Source organism: Ochotona princeps, chromosome 20 (genome assembly GCF_030435755.1).
Source record: "Ochotona princeps isolate mOchPri1 chromosome 20, mOchPri1.hap1, whole genome shotgun sequence".
In the NCBI taxonomy this organism is placed as follows: domain Eukaryota; kingdom Metazoa; phylum Chordata; class Mammalia; order Lagomorpha; family Ochotonidae; genus Ochotona; species Ochotona princeps.
Genome location: NC_080851.1, coordinates 42,534,001 through 42,553,984, shown reverse-complemented (window position 1 = coordinate 42,553,984; position 19,984 = coordinate 42,534,001). Strand labels below are relative to the sequence as shown.

At 36.6% G+C, this 19,984-nt stretch overlaps 1 protein-coding gene across 1 annotated transcript in view; it reads right to left on the bottom strand.

Annotated features, from left to right (window-relative positions):
* Positions 1-19,984, bottom strand: part of LOC131482778 (melanoma inhibitory activity protein 2-like) — a 46,250-nt gene that overhangs the window by 13,199 nt on the left and 13,067 nt on the right. The window contains exons 9-11 of the mRNA XM_058678181.1: positions 18,566-18,704; positions 7,736-7,796; positions 6,902-6,937 (exon numbers count right to left, since the gene is read on the bottom strand). Of these exons, the coding sequence (XP_058534164.1) occupies positions 6,902-6,937; positions 7,736-7,796; positions 18,566-18,704 (236 nt within the window). The remainder of the gene's footprint in view (positions 1-6,901; positions 6,938-7,735; positions 7,797-18,565; positions 18,705-19,984) is intronic.

The following is a 19,984-nucleotide window of genomic DNA, read 5'->3' as shown; positions in this document are numbered from 1 at the left end:
AAATCTTGAGTTGGCTTCTGGTTCAAATCAGAAAGAAGCAAAATTATACAACACCCAAAGTAAATTCTGCTAGTAGTATAATCAGTGCTGCCTATTTTTATTAGTGTGCATACTATTTGCAATAATAAGTACTTATAGAGCCCTTAGATTTTACATAAGCTGCCCATACGCCTTGCAGATACTCATCTTAATGACTAAAGCAGCTCCTGTAGAAGGGTAGCTGATATCTGAGATGCCTAGTACCCAAATGGGAGACCAGGTTGAAGCTTGTGTGCTCTGCCCCAGCCCTGACTATTTCAGCTATCCTAGGAGGGGAAACAGTAGATAGATCTCTGTTCCGGGAGAAGTTCTGTTGCCTCACAGACTTTTGCGGAATGAACCAGCAGCAAGTTCATCTTCCTTGCTCTCTTTTGATAAATTTCTTTCTCTTTCTCTCAGTAATTCTGTGTTCCCTGGTATCTAACTTTAGACCATAAAAGGAATTAAGAAAATACTTTATCAGTGATAAAATGCTGAAGTGTTAAATGGTGTATCAGTACTTCGAAGGATAACACAAGGCAACATTCACGCTAGATTATAACAAAACACTTTCATCAGTCAACCAATACTATGTTACAGGTTTGTTTTAGTTGTGATTCATTTAATATAGTATTATTGACTTATTAACATTGGGCTCAGAGTCAATAGCCCTGTAATTAACGCCAAAACAAAATTTATCTGACACAAATACATCCTCTTTAAAAAAAACATAGTATCATTCTTACACTTAGGAACAGTGGAAGACATTTCTGTACTATGCTTGGGGATCAAAGTAGCTAATTAACTAACAACGACCGAAACGTGGCACAATACATACTGTGTATTAGACACTTGTTTATACAATGAGACCTGAAACTTATTTTGCCTTGCTGAATCTCAGCTGGAAATATATGTTTAATAAATTACTAGTTAGCACTGATGTTATATTACAAATGTTAACAAGCAGGAAATTTTTTAAAACAGAAACTAAAAATTAGCCTGGAATACCCTTCATTAATTTACTAATTAATTTACTAATGAAGTATCAAATTGTATTTTATTTCCCTTTATGATGAAAACCATGAGCTACAGAAATATTTCATAATTGAAATCTCTGAGGCTGGCACGGTGGTATAGTATGTTAAGCCTCTGCCTGTGACACCAGCATTCCATATGGGTGCTTGTTAGAGACCTGGCTATTTCCAGGTCTCCAATAAAGCTCCCTGCTAATACAGCCTGGAAAACAGCACAAGAGTGTTTAGGTAGCTGGGTCCCTGTACCCAACTGGAGCTCTGAAAGAAGCTCTCGGTTTCTGGCTTCAGTCTCACATGTATTCAGGCTTGCATAGCTTTAGACACAGACAAAACAGGAGAACACCATTCTCTCATAAAGTTTACCTTAAAAGTGAAAAGGCTTTTAACAAACATTCACAGGACAGTAAGGACAACAAACAAAAATAATAAGGGCTATGAAAAATATAAAGGATAGAACAGGGAAAGGGGTTTCACATAATGTTTTAATTATGTAGCCAGGGAATGATTCTTTGAAGACAACAATGAAAACAGGAAGATCTCATGAAGCTATTGGAATGACTCAGGTATAAGTGGTAATGGATTACACCAGAATAATAGTAGGCAGCTTGGAGAAAAACAGTCTGTAAATCAACCAAATGGAAAAAAAAATCTTTGCACAATATACAACAGATAGTGGAATAACATCCAAGATTTACAGAGAGCATCAGATACTCAAACAATAGCCAAACAAACAACTCCATTAAGAAATGGATGAAGGACATGAGCAGGAATTTGTCAAAAGGAAAAATTCAAATGGCTGGCAGACATATGAAAAAGCGCTCAGGCACCATAGCCATTAGAGAAAAGCAAATACAAACAGTACTGAGGTCCCACCTCACTCCAGTGAGAAAGACCTACACACAGAAATCTACTAATACCACCTCTCATAAGAATGACGGAGAAGGGCACACCTGCTCCATTTTGGTGGGGAGAGTACCTTGTAAAGCTACTATGGAAATCAGTATGGAGAGTGCTTTGGCAAGTGGAAACTGATCTGCCATATGACTGAAGTATCCCACTTCTGAGAATATATCCACATGAATTGAAATCAGAATATGAGAAAGTGACCTGCATACCTATATTTACAGCAGCACAATCCATGATAGCAAAGAATTGGAAACAATCCAGATATCCTTTGAAAGTGGAATTGGTTATACAAAACAAAAACAATGTGGTGCATCTACTTTTTGGATGTAGTTTCCCCCAAAATAAATAATATATTTTCTCTGATGAGAAAAACTCACACAAAACACAAAAAGAATAGAAATATGGGTAAAAAGTATAGACATATATTCCAATAGATGAATTTGAAAATGGAGGATGGCACACCAGTAATGTAAAATATGTTTTGGTTTGCATCTCTACTCCCAACTGAAAGGAGGACTCCAAGTAAGGCTGTCAAGTACACCGTGACAGTCTGATACTAGATTCTATATCATTAGTTATACCTACAACCCCATTATACACTTCAACAACAAATGACGCACTCATGGCTGTTGCTAAAGAGTAATACTACTGTAATAACATACTAGAAAATAGTATGGGGGAGAATGAGGAGAGAGGAAGGAGAGCGGCACTGGGAATCTCCAAATAAACACATAAAAAGAGGGCAGAGACAATAAAAATGGTCAAAATACATTTATAAAATGAGTAAAAATGTTATTATTTGCCTCCCTGAATTCAATCTTCCATTTTCAAAGTAGAAAGGCTAATGATTAATGATAGCTCATTGATGGTGGAGGCAGGATCAAATCATATCATCTAGAAGCTAGTTGCACCTAAAGAAAGGTTGTAGGTCCCTGAATGGTTGCCAAGAGAAGGCAGATCTCTAGAGAGAGAAAGTTATAGAAGCAGAGTATGTTTCCAGTCTCTCTCTGATTCCTGACCCACTCCATGATAAATGGTCTCTACACTGTTCTCCACCCTCACCAAGCCAGAACCCATGAGGCCACTCAATTTTGAATACTGTACTTCCATCCCTTTAGGCAAAAGAAATCTTCCTTAATAAGAAGTTCCTCTCTAGCATTTAAAATGCCATAAAGAGTTTATTAATACAGGATAGAAAAACTGAAGTCTAGTATAGCTTGAGGAGTCCTGACAAACTAGACAAATGAATATTTAACTAAGACATAGAATACCTGAGCAGGAGCAGTTAGCACAAAGGAGAGGTGTCAGCTTTATACATATTAGAGATGGATGCATGCAAAATTAAATGGAACTGAATCCCCTGACCCAGTCAGATAGCATCAATTGTGATCTAATTTAAGGTGATCAGACAGTAAGTATTCACATGAAAATGATTACACAAGCCTTTGTGTAATAGATTAGAATGTCAAATATTACTTTCAATACTTTCTTGAGGAAAGTGTTTAAGATCAAATAATATTTTATAAATGAATCATGAATTGTGAATGTCTAGTAATCACAGAAACAGAATATGAAATATACACTTAGGCTTTGGAGTCTAGTTTTCTTGCCATCCAGTGCAGCTTGTCCTATACTCTTTGTCACTGATGACATTTTGATTTATTACTTAAGTTTTTCCTGAAGCTTCTGAATTTTTGCCTTTTTCACTGCAAAGATACTTGTTCAGTCTGGAGATTTAAGCATGTTTCTCAATTAATAATCCTAGAATAAATGACTAGCTTAGTCCATATTAAATACTGAAAAACATAAAAGTATACATAAAAATCAATGAAGTTTCTTTCAACTTATATGTCAGGTAATCTAAGCATTTAAAAAATGTAAATACTTTACAATGAGAAAATGCTGGAATCACTGAAATTTCATTATTTAGCTTATAATATTATCTAATTAAGAAAGTAACAATAAAAGAGCTAAAGGTTGTTAAGTGTTACCATTAAGAAACTTACCTTTTCCTTTTACAAACATATTCTTTCTTTAAGTCATTGAGTTTTTTCTCGGCAAACCGAGCTGCCCACTGAAAAATAACAAAAGATGGAGAAACATGCAGACAAATGTTAGATGCAAATGAGCATGGACATCCTACAGCATACAAATATCGCTGTCAATGTATGCACCCCCTGAAATGAAATGCAGATAAAACATTTTGAGTTGAAGGATCTTTTGGAAAAGGAAATATTTCAGGTAAGCAGATGACATGGGCCTAAAACTGGAGATGACTTGTGCACTTGCCAATGAATGCTGCTCTCTGATGTGAGATGGAGGACTGTTTGATGAGTCAAGTAATATGCTAAGGGCAATGTGGGAGGATGCAAGCTTCAGGCAATGGCAACAGAGACTCAGAATCATTACACATGACAGCTTTGTATATTAGCCTCAAGGCGATCATCGCTACAGAAAATTCACTATGATTCTGTGAAACCATAAAGGTCTAAAACAGTTTTGCAACATGTGGTTAAATGCTATTTTAAAAGATAGATGAAATTATCAATGCATGTTGTACTTCCAGTAAGTTCATGGCGCTGCATAAATCATATCCCATTTTATTCAGTACGAGGTAAAGATAAAATCAAATGTTGCAGAGAACAAAGCTTGCACAACCAAGTGAATATCAACAGCATGCAATAATCACAACCATTCAAGTGGAAGGTTAACCCCATTCTGAGAGATCTCCACATCATTTGCACAATCATTTTGTGAAACTTTGGACTGGGAAACCATATGATTCACTAGGCTTATCACATAAGTATAGTTAAAGTCATTTAATTTATAATTTATTACAAATAAAAAGAAGTTAGTCTGCATTTTTAAAAAATAAAAGTAATTATTCTGATATTTATTAAAAAGTGAACTTCATGGTAGAAACAGCTTGGACAAATAAACCACATAAATATTTACAAAATGAATCACTTATTTGTAAACCTCGCCATCATATAAAAATACATGTGTAAATATTATTCCTACATGTAATGATATAACAAATTTTTACTAAGAAATTATGCCAGATAATTACTAAAATAAACTACTGAACTATTGATATGTGGAACCAAAATTATTTGAAATTACAAGGGAAAGAATGAAAAACAGATTAATTGAACATGACTTGTTAAAATAAATTATGAAGTATTTGTTTAAAAAATACCTGTAACACATTAAGAAATAAGGCTACAAAGTTGGGCTCCTTGCCATGGTCCATGCCTACAATGATGGACATATGGCTGTTTATGCATTACGTGTTATAGTAATAATATAGGGGAACTCAGTAGGGGAAGGGAACTTGGGAAAGGGGTAAGGGAAATCTCAGGGCCTATGAAATTTTAGCATAAAATGATATAAAAACGGTTTTAGAAAGGCAAAAATACACCTGTAACACATTAACAAATAAGGCTACAAAGATAGGATATAATGTACTCCACTTTTTGTGAAATGGTCATATGAGCTTTTAGTAATCCTCATGGCACCACAGGACTAGAGACAACATCCATATCAGAGAACTTGGTTCAAGTCACAGCTACTCTAAGTTTCATTCAGAGCTTCCTGCCAATGTGATCTAGAGGCAAGGAATGATGGCTCATTGCAACCACATAGGAGATTGCATGGGGAGTTCCTAGATCCTGGATACAATCAGATCCAGACACATTTTGTGGCCATTTTGGACAGTTAACCAGCCGAGCCGATGGAAGAATGCTCAATGTCTTTCTCTGCATCCCCCTCTATCATTCAAATAAGTAAACAAATCTTAGAAATATTTTCAAAATGTGTGTAAATGCATGCTTTGTACATCATCTGAATTTGGGTTGCCATATTTATTTATGTGAGGAGGCAGATCGATGGAATAAACTCCTTATACTCTGCTTCACTTCCCAAATCCAACATGAGCTGGAACTGGGCCAGGGCAAAGATGGAAGTAAGGAAATTGAAGGAACAGTTCAAGTGAAATACCCTGTATGTGATGCCGGCATTCTAACTGGCATCCAAAATGCTAGGTCAAATAACTGCCCTGATCTGAACTTTCAGTAAGTATATGCTATTTGTAGTGGATGTGACAAATACTGCTTCATTGAAATCTAGATGACACACTTTCTGTATCTTTTAACTTAAAGTCAAACTTACTAAATAATAAATTCAATGCAAAGTGACAGAAAATGCACAAGACTTAGGCTCTGAAAGATCAGGATTGCAACCTCTACTTTTCACTTCCTAGTCATGTGACCTTGGGCTGTTGTCTCATCTATAAAATCTGTAATAATAAAATCTACTTCATAGTTATTAAGTGGACTTAATGGATGTTATTTCACACTATTTTCAAGTACAGTGCCTAGAACATTAAAAGGCGCAAAAGTAGCCTCCCCCACCTCTCTGTGTCAGGGACTCCCCGAAAGACACCTCATAACCTCATGCAGTTCCTCTGCAGCACAGACCAGTGTTCACAATCATCCACTTCTTAATATGTAGTGAGTAACTCAACAAATATTTAAAGACCTCTGAATTTTAGAACTAGAAGGGGCTTAGTTAACTTAGCGTTTTATCCACCCCATTGTTTACAAATGATTAAAATGATTCAGAGAACTTTGTTTCTTCATAAATAACAAGGGGTAATCCAATACCCCAAAAATGTGAATCTGTGACCGTGATCTTTGTATATGCACATCACATCCTTCTGACCCTTTCGAAATAGCAACGTGCTAAAACTAGACTGTATGGATTGGTCAATGTGTTAATTCTCACAAGAAGGGTAATTCCACTTTTGGTGCAATTAGAATAAAGTGATTCTTTTACATAGTAATTTATTTTCTTCAATTTAGTTGCTCAGTATTATCTTCTAGAAATAAAATCATAACTTGATTTATAAAAGGTAAAAAGTTGTATGGGAATTTGATACTTACCCAATTGTCATTTGCATTTTTCTTCAAATAAATAATCTGAAAAACAGAATATTTTAAATGTATACTTTTCTTGTATAAAAACATACCTATCATTTGCTTAGGAAATAACTCAAGTCAAAACTATTCCAAATATCACTAACATCAGTAACAACAATATTGTGCAAATTTTCATGTACACATCACGTATTATAGGCATATGTGAAGACAATTAAAATATAATTAGTACACTTCCACTTTAGGTTCTTTGGTCAATAATTTTCATTTGTGAAATCTAATGTACTTTTACAATAAAGCAGGAGACATGGTACCTAAGAATTCTTGTGTCAAGCTCTTTGAAATTCTGAAACTGTTGAAATGTCTTAGCCACATGTGACATTCTAAACAAAAGTGTACAACTGATGGAACAATTCATTTTCTCTTTTGATTCAACACTCAGGTGCTTGCACACATGTACACAATACCTAAACATGATTATAATGAATGACGCATGCATGTGTGTGCACACACATACCTGTACTTGGTAATAAAGAATGGTGCATGCGTGCACATGTGCACACACACATACACATACTCCTGTACCTGATAGTAAAGAGTGGTACATGCATGCATGTATGCACACACATATGTATACCTGGTAATAATGAATGCTACACAGAAACACACACACACACCTGCAGCTGGTAATAAAGAATGATACACACATGCACGTGTGCACACACACACTGTACCTGTTTATAATGAATGGTACACACATGCATGTACGCACACACAGAGACACACACCTGTACCTGGTAATAATGAATGGTACACACATGTGCATGCACACACACATACCTGAAATTGAAAATACTCAATTGTTCTTTCCAATTCTTGTTCAAGGTCTTTGACTCTCCATCTATGAAAAAAAATTATTTTTACATTAATGTATAAGCACAATACCTTGGGCACTCATAAAACATTATTTACATCAAGAGTTTTCTATTCCTAGCAAAAAACTCCCAAAACTATATATATTGAAAAATAAACATGAGGAATTATCACGTTCTCCAAAAAAACATGATCTGATGTTAATATTCTAGTATTTAGGCACTGCTGAAACAAAGGTCATCCCAAGATTTGGACTGTGTGTATATCTGCTTTAAGTCTGATCAAGGGAGGCTTATTTGGACATCTGAAATCTTCATGTGATCATAGAAAATTAATGTCCTCTATTTGACAAATGTTATTCATTACCTTTGCAAGATTAAAATGATGGGGACAGCACTGTGACGAGGTGGTCAAAGGCTGCTATGCTACTGCATCACCCACATCTCGCATGGGCACTCATTTGAGTTTCACCTGCCCCACATTATCAAGCTACCTGCTAACGTGCCTGGGAGCGTAGAGAAAGATGGTTTACGTGTTTGGGCCCATGTAGGAGATCCTCAGGAAGCTTCTGGCTCCTTGTTTCGGACTGTCCCACCCACAGCTGTGGTCATTGAGAATGAGTCAGCAGGTAAAAGACTCATTCATTCATCCTTTCTCTAATTGTTCCTTGCTCCATGTTTCTCCTCATTTGTGTTCACTGCCTTTCAAATACATGAATCAATTAAAAAAGACTATCAAGCTAAATCTTTCAGATAAAATCCAACTTTGCTTTTTGTGTCATGCACAACTATTCACATAGAGCTGAATCTTGCCTTTTGTCTATAGCTTTTACATTATTTCCTTGGGTCAACTGAAGAAAGATCCAAGGTTAAAGCTGGACTTAAAATCTTGTAAACAAAGCGGACTCCGTGGCATAATGGGATAAATCTCCCTCTGAGGCACCATAATCTCATAATCTCATATAGGCCACTCATTCAGATTACAGGAGCTCTATTTCTGGTCATGTGGCCAAGCCAATCTAACTTTTATCTGTCTTTCTGTACCTCTAACTTTCAAATAAAATAAATAAATGAAAAGAGACTTTTAAACAGCCTAGTGTGATGGCTAAATCTTCACCTTGCAAATCATAGGGATCCTATATGGGCAGCAGTTCCTATCTCAGCTGCTCCACTTCCCACCCAGCTCTCTACCTGTGGCCTGGAAAAGAAGGGTGGCTCAAAGCCTTGGGACCCTACAACCATGTGGAAGACTCAGAAAGCTCCTGGTTTTGGATCAGCTCAGCTCCGGCTATTGCAGCTACTTGAGTGAACCAGCTGATGAAAGATCTTTACTCCTTGTATCTCTCTGTAAATCTGTCTTTCCAAGAAAATTGAATAAATTTTAAAAAATTTCATATACCTATCCAAATAATGTTAACTGATTGTGCATTTTCTCTGATTTTTCTGGTACTGAGCTTTTAGCTACTCTCCAACTCACAAAAGAAAAAGCATTTAATACCGGTAACTGTTGACTGCTGCCGTTTCACAGTTAAGATTATCAGCCACCTTGAAAATATGATCTTCTTTCTTTAGTTGGCAATTTTCTTCTACCAGCAATTTCCTTAAGCAAAATATTACACATTTCCCTTAATATGCATCATAAAACAATTTTATTGAATTTTATTGCTTAACTATATCAAAATTGGTGATTCCCAAAAGTATTTCCATACTTATCATTACAAACACGGCATAAAACTGCTATATAAACATAGTATTTAACATTATAAACTCAAATTTTAATGCAAACCATCTAAAATACTACTGCTATCACAACAGATGCCAAGGTTTTGTGTAGGAATTTCACATAGAAATTAATTTAAAAGGTGCAAAAATGAAATTATGAGAATACGTAACATTTATCCAGACTTCCCATATAAAGCAACATTATATTTGTTACACAGGAGTAAGTCACAATAAACCATGTTTAAGTCATTTTAGATTGGTGGTTAATGATGTGGGAATCCCTCATGCTCCTCAGCCAGGCACAGTGCTGGCTGCTGCAGGTACGTGAAGTATCAACCAGCAGATGCAAGGTCCCTCTCCCTCGCTCCAATGCTGATTTTCAAATAAGATTTAACCAGCAAGATACCATTCAAAATAACAGAGAAAAGTATGAAATATCTGGGAATAAATCTAACCAAAAATGTAAGAGACCTATTTGAAGAAAACTACAAACTACTGAAAAAAGAAATTGAACAAGACCTCAAAAGATAGAGTAACATCCCATGCTCCTGGATAGGTAAAATCAATATCATTAAAATGTCTATACTGCCAAAAGCAATATATACATTCAACGCAATCCCAATCAAAATGCCCAAAACATTCTTCACAGATCTGGAAACAATGATCCAAAGGTTCATCTGGAAACACAAAAAACCAGAAATAGCCAGAACCATCCTGAAGAACAGGAAATTAGCAGGGGGAATCACAGTCCCGGACCTCTGGACATACTATAGGGCAGTGGTTATCAAAACAGTCTGGTACTGGCACAAAGATAGAGAGGAAGATCAATGGAGCAGAATAGAAACACCAGAAGGGAACCCAAACAGGTACAGCCAAATAATCTTTGACAAAAAGACAAATGACAACCCAGGCAAATGGGAAGTTCTGCTCAATAAATGCTGTTGGGACAACTGGTTAATAGCCTGCAGAAACAAAAAGATAGATCCACATCTCTCACCATACACTAAGATCAGATCTAAATGGATAACAGATCTAAACCTACATCCAGAAACCTTCAAACTGTTGGAAGAAAATGTTGGAAACACACTGCAACACTTAGGGGTAGGCCCTCACTTCCTAACAAAGACTCCAAAAGCAGTAGAAATCGAGACCAAAATAAACAATTGGGACCTCATCAAACTAAGAAGCTTCTGTACAGCTAGAGAAACAATCAACAAAGTAAAAAGGCAACCCACAGAATGGGAGAAGATCTTCGCACATGACGTAGGTGATAGAGGGCTAATCTCCAGAATATACAAAGAGCTACAAAACAACCAAAATGTCAAAACAAACAAGCCACTCAAGAAATGGGCATGGGAAATGGGCAAACACTTCACAAAGGAACAAACCCAAATGGCAAATAAACATATGAAAAAATGCTCAAGTTCCTTGGCAATAAGGGAAATCCAAATTAAAACATCAATGAGGTACCACCTAACGCCAGTAAGACTGGCCCACATGAATAAAAGCACCAACAACACTTGTTGGCGAGGTTGCGGGGAAAAGGGATCCCTACTCCACTGCTGGTGGGGCTGCAGGCTGGTACAGCCTCTATGGAAATCAGTATGGAGAATATTCAAACAACTCAAATTCAACATACTGTATATCCAGCAATAGCACTCCTAGGAATATATCCAGAACACTTGTTTTATGAGAAACCAACATGCACTCCTATGTTCATAGCAGCACAATCAGTAATTGCAAAAACATGGAAGCAGCCAAAATGCCCATCAACAGAGGATTGGATAAGAAAGCTATGGTTCATCTACTCCATGGAATACTACTCAGCTATTAAAAAAAAAAAAAACAAAATACAGTTCTTTGTGGCCAAATGGGCCAAACGGGAAACCATAATGCTAAGGGAAATGAGCCAATCCCAAAAGGTTAAATACCACATGTTTGCCTTAATTTAAGATGATATGATGTTATGTATAACATGTTATGTTATGAATGTTATATGTTGTGTATAAACCAAAATTGAAATGTCAATGAGGTGGTCACAGAAGGTGGCTAGGAACTCGCATTTGCTTTTAACATATTGGTTACTCATTACTATGTCAATTAATTCCATAATGATGTAAATTTTTGCTGATGGTATGTTGGAGCTTTTAATTGACTGGGATGATACTCTGCTGGCTCTACCTTCAGACCAGAGAGGGTATACCTAAGAAGTCGTTGAACTTGACTAGACAATAAGATGCTGGACTCTATGTTTAGTATATGCTTGCAATGGGGGAATCTCAACTGAACTTGAGCTGTGGTTATGCAACAAGGTGGAGGAATCCACCATGGTGGGAGGGTTTGGGGAGGGGTGGGGAGAACCCAAGTACCTATGAAACTGTGTCACATAATACAATGTAATTAATGAATTAAAAATAATAAATAATTTTTAAAAATCAACTAAAAAAAAAGAAAATGAATCATTTTATATCAGTTTTAAATCCTGAGTTGGCTTCTGGGTCTGATCAGAAAGTAACAAAATCATACTGTACCCAAAGTTAATTATGTTTGTAGTATCATCAGTAATATTTTTATTAGTGTGCATACTTCTTGTAATGATAAGTGGCTTTTGAAGCCCTGAGATTGTACCAGAATCTATCCTTAGGCCTTACATGTAATGATCTTGCTTAAAGACTGAAACAGCACTACAAAAATACAACAATCCATTAAACAATACATATATATTATGTTGTTTAATTCATATATATATATATGAATGCAAGAATCTAAGTCAGGTCTTGTATCATGATAAATGCAGATAATTTTTTTTCTTTATATACATTTTATTTTTTATTTTGTTTACACAGTTGATTAGGGTGGGAAGTGTCCTGGGTTAGGGGAAAGTAGATGAGACCATCGTTTCAAATTTTTTCTACTTTCTGTGTCTTGGAAAACAGGGAATGGGAGGGGAGCAACACCCAGACTCTCAACTGCTTCAGTACCTGGGGATAGGGAATGGCCCTCCAATGCCATCCTAGGGTCCCCAGTGTGGCACAGGCTCCAAGGGTTCTGCTCCCTATTTATCCAGGAAATGCCAATAAAAACCACATTACCATTCCAACAAATACCAGTGAGAATGGTCTATATTTGTCAATCTATTCACAACAGGTGCTGGCATGGATGTGGGAAGAATGGTACCCTGTTTCACCGTTGGTGGCAATGCAACCTAGTGCCACCACTTTGTCAGTCAGTATGGAGAGTATTAGGACAACTGAAAGTGAATCTACCATATTGTCCAGCTAGTCCAATACTGAAAAAAAATCCAAATAATGTGAAATCTGCATATGAAAAAGTGACCTGCAACCCTATATTTATAGCAGCATGATCCATACAAGTGAAGGCATGGAAATAATCCAGATGCCTTTCAAAAGATGGATAAAGAAACTGTGGCAGATCTACTACATGGAATAATACTCAGACTCTGAAATGAATCAAATTCTACCATTTGCTGCAAAATGGTCCCAGCTAGAGACCATTATTCTCAGTGAAATAAGTCAATCCCCAAAGGACAAACATCACATATTCTCTCTGATATGTCAACCTTCACGCAAAATACCAGATCAATATTTAGGCTAACATATACATACATATATTTATCATTGCAGATACTTTCCAATATGCACCTCTTCTCCCTAATAAAAGAACTCACAATGAAATTGTTAAATATACTCTAACAATAGCATATGAGATTTTCTAGCATTGTCTATACCTACAAAGCCAAGATAAACTTAAATAGAAGAATCATAGACTTGTGATTGTTGCTATAGGATACTATTGTTATAATACAGTAGTTCAGAATGAGGTATGAAGCGGGAATCTCTGTGCCTATAGAAGAGTGAAAATACACTAAATTGGACATAGGTATCATGTCACCAGGTAATTTAAACTTTAGGGACCACCCACATATATACTGTCTGACCTAAACAACAGTGTGCAATGCATGGCTGTGATTTGATCCACAGGCAGGGCTCACAGGTAATGATTCTTTGATACTACACTATCCATCTGGATTGAATTTTAGTGACTTAACTATGGAAGAAATCCTGTGGGAGATTCATAAATGTATTACATCCCACACACTATATCAAATACTGGTTACAAAGAGATACTATGTATGAGGCATCATGCGAGTATAAAAACATGAAATCATTTCATTAGGAAACAACTTATCATGAATATGGATATGGGAGAAAAGAGTGTTTTTGAAGACTCCATAGCCTGCAGATGGTCATTAATTGACACCCGTTCCAATGAGACAAGAGATCTATGTACCCTCTTCTTGATTTTGAAAGGGCCTATTAGAGTATCAATGCAAAAGAAACCCTGATGATATGAATAATACATGGTCGTATCTTACTTCAAATATTTAAAGCAGCACACTTAACTATCAGGTTCTAGCCTTTCAGTCTCTCCAACAATAAATTTGGAAAAGTGCTAGTAATATACTAGTAATATTTCCAATACAGTAGTAAGAAATATCAATCCAGCATAGAGAATGCTAATGAGGCTAAATTATACCATATGTATGCAACAATTTAACATTTTGTCAGCACTACCAACTCTCCATTTTAGCTCCAGAAAACTGTCAGCAGCAACATCCATTGAATCTCAGTAGTAAACAGCTGAGGGCAAGAATGAGGTAAATATTTTGGGAAATTCAAGACATTCCAATATGATTAAGTGAAATCACACTCTAAAAACCACACATATCCAGAATCCACTTCTTAAAATCTACAAAAACACACCTTTCTCTTGGAAATTTTAAAACATCATCTTGGGGCCCGGCGGCGTGGCCTAGTGGCCAAAGTCCTCGACTTGAACACACCTGCATCCCATATGGGCACCGGTTCTAATCCCGGCAGCTCCACTTCCCATCCAGCTCCCTGCTTGTGACCTGGGAAAGCAGTCGAGGATGGCCCAATGCTTTGGAACCCTGCACTCGCGTGGGAGACTTCGGATCGGCTTCGGATCGGCACAGCACCAGCCTTTGGGGTTACCTGGGGGGTGAATCATCGGGTGGAAGATCTTCCTCTCTGTCTCTCCTCCTCTCTGTATATCTGACTTTGTAATAAAATGAATAAATAAATCTTGAAAACATCATCTTTAGATTCAGTAATCAACAACATACATTGTGCTCATCCCAGTGGTGCATTCATAAGAATTTTTTTGCACCTCTCATAATCCAACATCCAACCATTTAGTTATATTTCATGCACATAAAATGAAGGACCTGTTCCAGATTTTCCTAACTGAAACATGGCAGCTATACTACAACTAATCCATTTAGTCATTTTTTTCATATACTGAAGAATCCCATATGGAAGAGGTAAATTGCAGAGATTTTTTAAATGCTGAATTGAATCCAAACCTGGTGTTGAGGTATTACAACTTGACAGTGAATGAACCTAACTAGCCACCAACCATCCTAGTTTACTCCCTACAATTTTCCGGATATATACAACAGACTTCTCCTTATTTGTGCCAGTTACATTCTATAAAGTCACTGAAGACGACATTGTGATGCAGCAGATACAGTGACACCTGTAAAGCCAGCATCTCATATGAATGCTGGCTCATTTCCCAGTTGCTTGAGATCCAGCTGCCTTCCAATGGACTGGGGAAAGCAGAGTGAAGGCAGAAATGCTTCCACTCCTTTCACCCAAAGGGGAGACCCAGCTGCAACTCCTGGCTTTGGCCTGCAATCAGTTCTCCTTATTTCAGCTTCCCTAGAAATATACCAGCGGATATTCAATCTCTTTCCTTGGGACCAACTAGTTGGCCTACAGGGTTTTGGGGGAATAGAATGGAAAATACAACTCTCATTCTCATTCTCTCTTCCTTTCTTTCTCCCTCCATCACTAATTCTGCCTATCAAATATATAAATCTTATAAAAAGGTCCCTATCTCACCCCACATTAAAACTAGAGGTTGTTTTTAAAGATTTATTTATTTTACTACAAAGTCAGATATACAGAGAAGAGGAGAGACAGAGAGGAAGATCTTGCGTCCAATGATTCACTACCGAAGTGAGCACAACGGCCGGTGCTGTGCCAATCCAAAGCCGGGAACCTGGAACCTCTTCCAGGTCTCCCACATGGGTGCAGGGTCCCAAAGCATTGGGCTATCCTCGACTGCTTTCCCAGGTCACAAGCAGGGAGCTGGATGGGAAGTGGAGCTGCCGGAATTAGAACCGGCGTCCATATGGGATGCAGGTGTGTTCAAGTCGAGGACTTTGGCCACTAGGCCATGGTGCCGGGCCCCTAGAGTTTTAATAAAATAAATCTGTTCTTGAAATAAAATTCTTAAGTGCCAAATATTGTACCTTTGCTCATAAGGAAAATACAGGCAAATTTCTTCCCTTGATCTTAGTCAAAAGGCTGAGAAGCGATACCGGCAAATTCTTGATAGTTTCTAACCAGAATACGTTCATCAGTCAACCATTTCTACCATTGTTTTATGTTTACTTCAGTATCAATACATTAATATCATATTATTGACTTATTAACATGAGCTCACACTCTACAGATCTGTAACTAAGGCCTAAATAAAATGTGTCTGACACATATACTATCTCCAAAAACCCAACCAAAAAAAAAAAAAAACATATCCTTCTTACACTTAGGAACACTAAACATCATTTCAGCACTACGATTGGGATCATCATAAACACCTAAATGACTAACACACACCAAAATGTGGCACTACACATACTATGAAAAACATACCTGCTTATACAATGAGGATTGAAAGAAGGCTGCCTTACTCATTCTCAGGTGGAAATACACATGTGCACTAAGTAGCTCAAATTTATTGTAGTTATCAGCAGGTACACAAAAGCTCAGTCGATATTAATAATGTTAAATTACAAACAAATTTTAACAAGCAGGGAATTTTATAAAACGGAACCTAAAAATAATGACAGACAGGAATGACTTCTATTAAGTAACAAGTGAGGCCTCAAAATGTTGCATTTTATGATGAAAAACATGGGCTAATAGAGATATTTGCAAATCAGAGTCTCTGGGCCTGGCACTGTGGCCTGTGACACCAACATCCCATATCAGTGCTAGTTGGAGACCTGGCTGCTCCACTTGCAATTCAGCTCCCTGCTAATGCACCTGGGAAAGCATCAGAAGATAGTACCAGTGGTTGGGCCACTGAAGCCACATGGAAAACCTGAAAAAATATGAGTTCCTGGCCATTGTCACCTCCTGGAATCCGAGTTCCTGACCACTGTATCCCCGTGGAGAGTGAACCAGATGATGGAAGATTAATTCTCATTCTCCCTCTCTGTAACTCTACCTTCAAATAAATAAAACTAAATCTTAACAAATAGAAAATATGATTCTCCAAATACATTATCTCAAAGGAATTCTCTAGACTTCTACATTCAGGCATCAACACACACACACACACACACACACACACACACTTTCTCCAATATATAAATGTACTAAGTATATTTATTTATACAATCAGAAATATTTATTGAATATCTACAATGTGTCCTACACAGCATTAGACACTGAGATAACATAATAAAAGAGTTCTATCATGAAACTTACCTTACATGTGGAAACATTTTTTAAAAGCCATTAACATAATCAGTCAATTTAATCATGTAATCTAGGAGTTAGTTGAACATGAGAGGCCTAAGGTCACCCTGGGAAGGCAATCCTCTAGAGAGGATGGGGGATAAAAGCAGAGCATGCGTCCCATCTCTGCTTCATCATCCACTGTGTAATGAATAGCCCTCCACTGCTCTCTATCTTCACCAGATTCTGAAGCTATGAGGCTACTTAATTTGGACGCTATACCTACAGCATATTAGCCAAAAATAATTCTTCCTTCCTAAGAAGTTCCTTTCCAGTATTTTAAATAAAGCCATAAAATACCTATCAATACAGGATATAACAAAACAGAAGTCAGCAATGGCTTAGGAAGTCACCCTGATCAATTAGGCAAATTAACTCCTCTTAGTTAATAAGACAAGAAATACTTCCATAGGAACAATTCACACAGGGTACAGGAATCAGTTTGCCATATATTGGAGTTGTGTATAAGGGATTTAAAATTTAACTGACACTTAAAATTTTCTAAATGAGATACTCCATACATTGGAGATGTGTATAAAGGATACTGAAACCAGACATGCTCAGATTCCCTGACGTAGTCTCAAATATCATTTAATTTAAGGCAATCACATACTGAATAGCCAATTCCTGGAAATTACACAAGATTTTATGAACTAGTTCAAAACTTCCAATAGTACTTTCAACACTTTCTGTTATCTGCCCCAGTTTCTCTCTTAAAGAAACTATCTTAAGGTGAAATAATATTTTTTAAATGTATAATATATATATATATGTGTGTGTACCCACACACAAACATACGTGTGTTTTATTTTTATGGTTCCATAGGCACATGCTTTCCACCCTCCCACTACCCAGTCCCCCTCCCCACCATTTTCCCCCATGTTATTACAACAGTATGGCCCTTCAGCAACAATCACACATCCAACATTCTGCAATTTAAATGTATCACACATTGTAGGTATAGACAATGGTAGAAAGTCCAGCATCCTATTATTAGGTATGTTTAACTGCTTTCATTGAGAGTTCTTTTATTCAGGAGTAGAGACACACTCTGCAGTGGATCTTCACTTCCCACTATGCTACTCTCCATTCCACAGTTCATCAGAGGGAATGTATGTATATACATGTTTACCTATATAGCTATTTAACTTCTATGTTGCATGAAAGTTTCTTTATATCAGAGAAAACACATGTTCCCTTTGGTACTGGCTTTTTTTCAGTGAGCATAATGGTAGATGGTTTGGGACCACTTTCTTGCAGATGGTAGAATATCAGACTTTCCAATGGGTGAACAGTATTCCACCCTAAAAAATGAATGAGCAAATCTAATCATAAATTAAGAATATTCAGTAATCACAGAAATTTGAACATACAATATATGACTATGTTTTCAAAGGGTATTTTACTTGTCATCCAATGGAGTTGGCAATGATTTTTATTACCTGCATGGCATCATGTCATTTCCTTGATATACTTCAGTCATCATTGGGACTTCCTGCGGATGTGTCCCAATTTCACTTCCAAATTGTGTCCCTTCTGACTTCAAAGGTATTTGTTCAGTCAGATGATTTTCAATATGTTCTAAAGAAAATTTTAGGTCATAACAGAAGGAATATTTTAAGTTACACACTAACATCTGAGGGCAAAAGTTACCAAATTAATAAGTTAATAACAAAATTAACAAAATTAAAATGGCTCCAACAATAGAACATCTAATGCTTTTCAATAGTTTAAAGATCTAGATCTACTATTTTAAATATTGTTTCATATTTTCTTATACAATCCTCAAAAACCCCCATTGAATTTAGCATCTATTATTCAACCTAGAAGCTAACATCCATTAAAAAAGGCTTTTAAAAGCATTTTTTTCAATACTTCCTTAAACTATTTCCATAACAATCAGTAATATCCATTTTATCTAGTAAAGAATTTGCCTCTCAATAGTATTATATTTCTATTCAGCAATAACTTTTAGGCTTAAACATAATATGTGTTATAAATCATACAAGGAATTTAGACCTTTTGGCTAATAAATACTCAGATGTCCTCTAGACTTAAACCAAACTATGTCTGAGAGAAAAGTATAAACTTTAACCTACCTTCAACTGCTAATTCACCTACAGTAATCTATAAAAATGAAAACTACCAATTCTAAATAATCTGAGTGCTTCAAAATCAGTGTATTATTTGATGATAGAATGAAGGAAAGATATATTTTCCAAAATGTGGCATGAATCACTACCACAAACTAAATCACTGCCACAAACTTAATGAAAAGAAAAAATACAAAATCGTATTAATAAGTCAAAAATTTTAGTAATTATGTGTATTGAGTATATAACTATCCTAAAATACTCACAACTTATTTAAATGAAAATGCAAGGAATTTTAAGTAAATATCTTAAAAATAAATGATTACACACAAAACTATGTATATCTGTACTTTTAAAAAACTTTTGCAACCCATTTTAAAAGTTAAGCTACTTATTCCAATGCTAAAAACAATTATTAAATTGATGTTGAGTATTTTCTTTTTTTTTAAAGATTTATTTATTTTTTTTGCAAAACCAGATATACAGAGAGGAGGAGAGACAGAGAGGAAGATCTTCTGTCCAATGATTTACTCCCCAAGTGACCACAATGGCCAGAGCTGAGCCAATATGAACCCAGAAGCCAGGAACTTCCTCCAGGTCTCCCACGTGGGTGCAGGATCCCAAGGCTTTAGACCAACCTCGGCTGTTTTCCCAGGCCACAAGCAGGGAGCTGGAGGGGAAGTGGAGCTGCCAAGATTAGAACCGGAGCCCATATGGGATGCAGGTGCGTTCAAGGTGAGGAGTAGGCCACCGCACCAGGCCCGAGAA